A 6,610-nucleotide genomic window follows, 5' to 3' on the forward strand; every position below is an offset into this window, starting at 1 on the left:
TTTGTTACTCGGTTTGCAGTTGTTATTTTCAATACCTATGCCGTAATAGTTCACTTTTAGTTGCCGATAGTACATTTTACGTATGTCTGAAATTTTTTTACCAGCTATATACGACACACATTTATAGCTGTTAAAGCTATTTATATATGATTTACTGACTACTGTTCATTACCAAGTAAAACTTCAAAATACTACAAATCAATATGGAAATATATACAGAAATAGTATATAAATATAATTTACAATTTTCTTCATCAACACTCATAGTTGATTAAAAAAAAAAAAAAACACATGATGGATTTTTAGCTGATTTTCCAAATTCAAAAATTGTATTTTAAATTTCATTTAGAGCAATCGTGGTTTTGGAAATTTCAAAGCTTAGGTCTTCAAAATGAATACATAAAGAACTGTGAATTAGGGATTTGGTTAAAGTATTTATTTTGGTTTGGCTTTTATTCTATGCACTGAAGTAACTTTTACAAGGTTATACGGACTCAAATGCAACTAAATCATTGACAAAAATATAAGTAAGACAAATTTTATGTTACTTATTGTTCTATTCATATAGTAATATTGATGTATTATTAAAATTACAAAGCAAAACATATTTATTTATGAATTCCCCTCTAAACACATAATCACGAATACATAATTTTACAATGAAAGAAATACTATAGGATGTTTCTCATAAGGTTTTCATACTTTTTCATTAAATGGTCACTTCAATATAACATCGTGTAATTATTTTTACAATGTGAAATACAAACATTTAACGCAAACGTCAAATAAAATTAGATTTATTATTAGTGATTTCAAGTACTCGTATTTATTGAGTACTGATTTATAACTTCTACAACTTATTCTACCCATCTAAATTTATCTTAAATTATTATGCTTAATAAAATAGTTTATTTATATTATAATATACTAATTTGTTAACAATATTATAATTATTTTTTATTTATCTTTTTTTGTCATATTTTCGTGAAAAGATCGATTTCACAAAGTGGCTACGACATATTTATTATACTACTGTAATAAATCTATATATACACTTATTAGTTACATATATTAACACAATTCATAAAACCACCTTACTTGGTTTTGGTAATTAGTTAAATTTAGTTGTGCAGACCAAGACTTGTATTAATATAAAATCTTATTATCTATGAATTCGATAACATTTTACAACTTTTAACAGTATTGTGAAACATTGAGATCATACAACAATTTTAGAACTATGTTCTAAAAAATAAAAACCTTTATTAACCTTCAAATTGAGTTCACTATTTGATTGGCTTTTTTTTCATGTTTTTCTTAAATATGATAATATTGATAATAGTCAATGGGTATGCAATTATAAAGTTAATATAGAATAATGGTTTTTATTGAAAAAATCAATTCAAAATGAAAAAAAAAAATTCTACATGTAAAAAAATCAAGGAAAATTAAAAAGAATTTTGGAGATGTTTTAGAAATTATAAATTAGAACAGTAGTCAAAAAAATATAAATATTATTCGCGAAAGTAAAAAACTGACGTCTATATATTATTTAAATGTTTGGACAGAATTAAACATTAAAAACCATTACTAAGAAACATAACTATCCCTGCAGTGATTATATTATGCAATAAATTACTTTTAATCTACTAATCAACATTTAAAATCCATATTTATTAAAAATCATAAGTATAATTAATATAATACAATTTTTAATTAATTATAATAGCTTTTGCTTTAGCTTTACTGCAAGCTGTAGGCCTCGTAGTGTCTTATCCGTTGGCTTCTTTTTTTTGTTTCATCCAACGACTCTTCTTCCGCCGACGACTCCTCTTCCACCGACGGCTCCTCTTCCACCAATGGCTCGTCTTCCACTGACGGCTCCTCTTCCACCGACGGCTCTTCGTCCAAAGCATCCTCGTCCAAGTCATCCTCGTCCAAGGCGTCCTCGTTGATGGCATCTTTGTCCGAAACCTCTTCAATTGATGGCTCCTCGTCCGCTAATCTCTCTGTTGACAGATTCGCTATCAACAAATTTTCTTTTGACAAATCGATTTCCATTGAACCCTCAGGATCCGTAACAATGGCGTGGTTTTTTCCGCGTTGTTTCTTTTTGCGATTTCCGCCATCAGCTGCAGACTTTATTGCACTAACAGACGCTACTGCAGCGGCTTCTGCTTCGGCTTCTGCAGCCTCGAAAGCAGTTATTCTTTCCAAGTTATCCAAACTGTCGTTCAATATGATCGTATTGGGATCCAAAGATTCGAAATGGACTCTATCCTCGTTGATTATGTTTATCACCTGTTCTTGCGAGTTATCAAGTACGTGCTTTTGTGCGACCGAATGCACCTATAGGAAAAATCAAAAATGTTTATTCACTTTTAGTAGCAGCACTGTGTATATAAGAATAATATTAAGTATTAAGGGATATTTTTGTTATAAAAAAAAAAAAAGATTACTAATTGAATATTATTGATATCAACACTATAGTATAGTTAATTTTTTTCACTGATCGACAATCAATCATCATAATATATAGTACTTAGTCTAGATATAAATAGAATAGTAGTATTGTAATATAGTAGTACTACTTAGAATATCCATAAAGCAAATTATTGACTTATATATTTCTGTAAAATAAATTTTGTTACATAAGAATTATCATTTTTATTAATTATTAACGGTCTGTTTTATTCAATTTTGTTAATGTATAGGTATTTCAAAAACAGAAAAACATATATGATTGGTATGGACTATTGTTTAGAAGAGTAAACAAATAAAAAAATATAAATATTGTTCTATAGATAAACTTAAACTGACCTAACCTTTTGATAAAAACATTTTTTTATGTTTTAAGGTACATTTACCTATCTATAATATAGGTATATAAGTTGGAAGTACTAAATATTGTGCTATTTTATTGTTTTCTGATTTTATTCTAAGACAATATCGATTCATTTGATACTAAAATAAAAATGAGATTTATGGTTAAAATATTATTATGTCCGTACAATTTATTCCTTGAAAATTTCTTATTATTTTATTTGCAGTGCGAATCCATTAATTATTATAAAAATTACATTAAATAGCTTTTTAACAAAGAAAAATACATTTTATTGATATGTACAAAACAAAAATTCAAATTTCTCTAACAAAAATGTTTTGAAATTAATTCTATGCTCAAAACATAACTTCCTTTGTAAGTATTTGAATTTAAATTCTAAATTTTTTTTTAGACAAATAGTATTTTTTTATTGTTTTCCTATCTGAAATACAACAATAACCTATAATACCTATAATTATGTTGAAAACTAGTTTTTACTAAATATTCTCATCTGTTTGCTGTTTTTCGTTAGTTTATTAAACAATTAGGTACTGGAAAATCTTTTTATTTATCTTAAAGTAATAACTAGGTAAAAAATTCTACCAGAAATTACCCTAAATAATGACGAGTTGATAAAATCCCTTTGTTATATAATTTGATAACAGAAATAATGAAATTTACATCATTATTACTAATTTAATACTTGATTTCAATCTGATAAGAACAGAGGAAAAATATATTATATCTAAATGATATTTTTTTCATGCGTGTCAAATAATTAGATGTTCTTCATAAATTCTTTCTAATGGTATATGCTATAATATAATAAGTATATAATATTAACATTAGAGAATATTATTTTTTTTTTAATACAATTATAACTTTGTGAATACATTTAATTTAATAATAATTTAGTTCTTTTGATCATTTAAAGTAAATTATATCATCCATTAAAGTCTAAAGTGATATTAATAAACAATGCCACATTTCTTTACAAAAAGACATCAATAAAAAAATTTAATTGGTTAATATTACTGTCTTAAGTACAGAATTAATTGCTATTATATTGATGTGCAAGACATAAAGATAAATTTCAAATCAATGGTTTAATTAACTTTGCAAGAGATTCATATATTTCAAATTACAATTTATTGAATCAAAGAAAAGCGAACAGTAAATCCTCCAAAAAAATATAACATATAATTTTATTATTTTCATCTTTTTCTCCAAAATGTTATCTTTTGACAAAATTATATTCTTTATAGTTTTTGGGGATTTATAAAATATAAATTATTAAATTATTTAAATTATTGAAATATTTCAATTCTTTGTATAGTTATTTTTTTATCTTTTAAAAGTTTTAAATGTGAAAATAATGACTTTAAAATACATATAATATAGTTTGTATAAGTATTTTTACTCAACTTTTTCGTGTTTCTTAAGTAATTCTATGATTCTTTCGTTGGGCAAGGCATGTTTTTCTTGTGTACCTTTTTTTGTCACAAGATGTAAATCAACCCCATCCATTATCTAAACAACAAAATATATTAAAGAATATTTTCATGCTCAATTAACTTAGAAAATTGTAACCTGTCCTAAATAGTCAAAGCCATTTTCTTCTAATAGTTGTTTAGCTTCGCTCTTGGTCATTCCAGGTAAATAAACTGTCCATTGGTTAATGAAGTGACCATTTTTAAGTATATTTGGATGAACGCAATCCTTATCTTCGTAGTGACTGCACGCGTCTTCACCGAGTGAGACACTCGTTGAAAATATAAAGCTCACAAAGATTATGGATAGTGATTTTTCCATTATGAACTGGAAAAAATACATGAAAGTACCGTGATTTTAGTATATAATAACATAAAAAAATTGATCCAACTGTTGTATATAATAAATATATTAATTTTTCAGTATCATAGACTTACGTTCAATTTGATGCGTGAAATTTATATTATTCAATTCGACTGGAAATTAAATTATAGGACGGGCATATTATATTGATTTATATACAGATGTTTTATTAGTTAAGTGTAATATTATTAATTTAAACATAGCATTAAATGACTATAAATATAATTGATACAATTAGACAGGTGTTCAATTATTATTTTTTATAAGTACCGTAAGGTATGATATATTTTTAAAATTGTAAAGAATATAATATATTTTAATTAGTTTAAAGCACGTCAATTTCCAATTTCACTGTATTGTTTATTCTTTACGAAGACTGCAAATGTACTTGCATCTACAACACTACAACATAATATCTATTAAGTAGATTATTATAATGACATAGGTATAGGTGTCGAATAGACACAGACACACAGTCGTATAGTGATATACTACCTGAAAATTGTTTTTCAAATTAATAATACAATATTCCTTAAATGTAAATATATATTTATATTTTATATATTATGAAAAGTTAAAATAAATGTATGAAAAATAAATTATTGATACTTAGCTTGTATAATATAAAATAAATAAGTCATTTTTCATTTGATAAAAGTTTGAAAAACATTTAATATTAATGTGTAAAATAAATCTAAAAAATGTTGCTGAAATTTAAATTAAAGCTTTTTAGTCAACAACTCCCACTCTCAAATTTCCACATTGGAGTTATATAATATAATATAATCATTTATCAGTATCTTAATAAATCTTATAAGTTTTAAGCTTTTCACTTTTCCATTATTCATATGCAGTACTTACAAAATTATATCAATGATGAGTAGTATCTTTTACAATTTTTGTTTTGAAATTATTAAACACAAGCCCTCGTTAAAATCGTTCATAATGTTTTATTTACAATAAATAATAGGCATTAAAATAAATATTTACATTAGAATTAAAAAAAAATAATATACTTTTGTCACCAAATGATTTTAAATAATTAAATATTTACCCAGTATACACTATATTATATATACATTTATAATGTAATTTGTTTCATTAATAATGAATGATTTTTAACTTAAGTTATGCTACAAAGGTTAGGTTAGGTTATTTATTCACAAAAAAAAAAAAATAAGAAGAAGAAGAAGTAAAAACTTATTCTTTAGGAAAAAAATATCAAAAATTAAATTTTGGAAAGATACCTACAGCTGCAATTATTTTATTAATTCATTATTGAAATAATTTATACCTATCGACTATCAGTAAAGGTAGTAAAGAAACGCCTATTAAATGAAAATCTTAAACTATACGTTGCTTAAAATAGGAATAGAAATATAATATTATTTAACATGATAAAAAAACGACAAAAATTAATTGTACCTACACATATATTATAAATAAGAAATAGATAGAGCTCATGATGATTTTAAACCAAAATGGAAATTAATTATAGACATCATCACCAATCCTTTTACAACGAATTTCCTTATTGAAACTATTAACTCAACTAAAAATATAAAAATTAACAAACTTCTGAAGAAATTTTTATTTTTTTATAAATCAGAAAAAATTGTGTAGTCTTTAAATTAAATCAATCGCCTAGGGCGCCATTTTCATGGGGAGGGGAGGGGTGGGAATTTAAATTGTTTTTTAAAATGTTACATATTTTTACAGTAATATTATTTTTTTGAAAATATTTATTATCTATAATATCTATAACTTATTACTGAAATATTGATAAATTATATAGTTATATCGTTTAGCCCTAGATTAAAGTAATATAAGTATATTTTAAGTATATTTACTTATACCATTTCTCAGTAGCGTATATTGGGGAGTTTTAGGGGTTCAAACCCCTCCCAAAATGTATGGTTGGTACGGGCATTG

At 24.7% G+C, this 6,610-nt stretch overlaps 1 protein-coding gene across 1 annotated transcript; it reads right to left on the reverse strand.

Moving 5' to 3' along the window:
* Positions 1 to 1,650: 1,650 nt before the first annotated feature.
* On the reverse strand, positions 1,651 to 4,810 carry LOC113554099. Its single transcript, XM_026957791.1, has 4 exons — positions 4,753 to 4,810; positions 4,415 to 4,642; positions 4,250 to 4,354; positions 1,651 to 2,349 (listed from the first exon to the last, which is right to left on the reverse strand). Exons 2-4 carry the CDS (start codon positions 4,634 to 4,636, stop codon positions 1,744 to 1,746), a joined length of 933 nt encoding a protein of 310 aa, XP_026813592.1. The 5' UTR covers positions 4,637 to 4,642; positions 4,753 to 4,810; the 3' UTR covers positions 1,651 to 1,743.
* Between the last annotated feature and the right edge of the window lie 1,800 nt (positions 4,811 to 6,610).

The sequence above is a fragment of the Rhopalosiphum maidis genome, chromosome 2 (genome assembly GCF_003676215.2).
Source record: "Rhopalosiphum maidis isolate BTI-1 chromosome 2, ASM367621v3, whole genome shotgun sequence".
Lineage (NCBI taxonomy): Eukaryota > Metazoa > Arthropoda > Insecta > Hemiptera > Aphididae > Rhopalosiphum > Rhopalosiphum maidis.

Bases quoted from the DNA above. Each gene is read 5' to 3' on its own strand.
- LOC113554099 (XM_026957791.1), bottom strand. From the start codon at position 4,636: ATGGAAAAATCACTATCCATAATCTTTGTGAGCTTTATATTTTCAACG. The intron at 4,355-4,414 runs GTTACAATTTTC...TTTGTTGTTTAG, and splicing joins GCTTTGACTATTTAGGACAG to ATAATGGATGGGGTTGATTT. The intron at 2,350-4,249 runs GTTGAGTAAAAA...TTTTTCCTATAG, and splicing joins TACTTAAGAAACACGAAAAA to GTGCATTCGGTCGCACAAAA.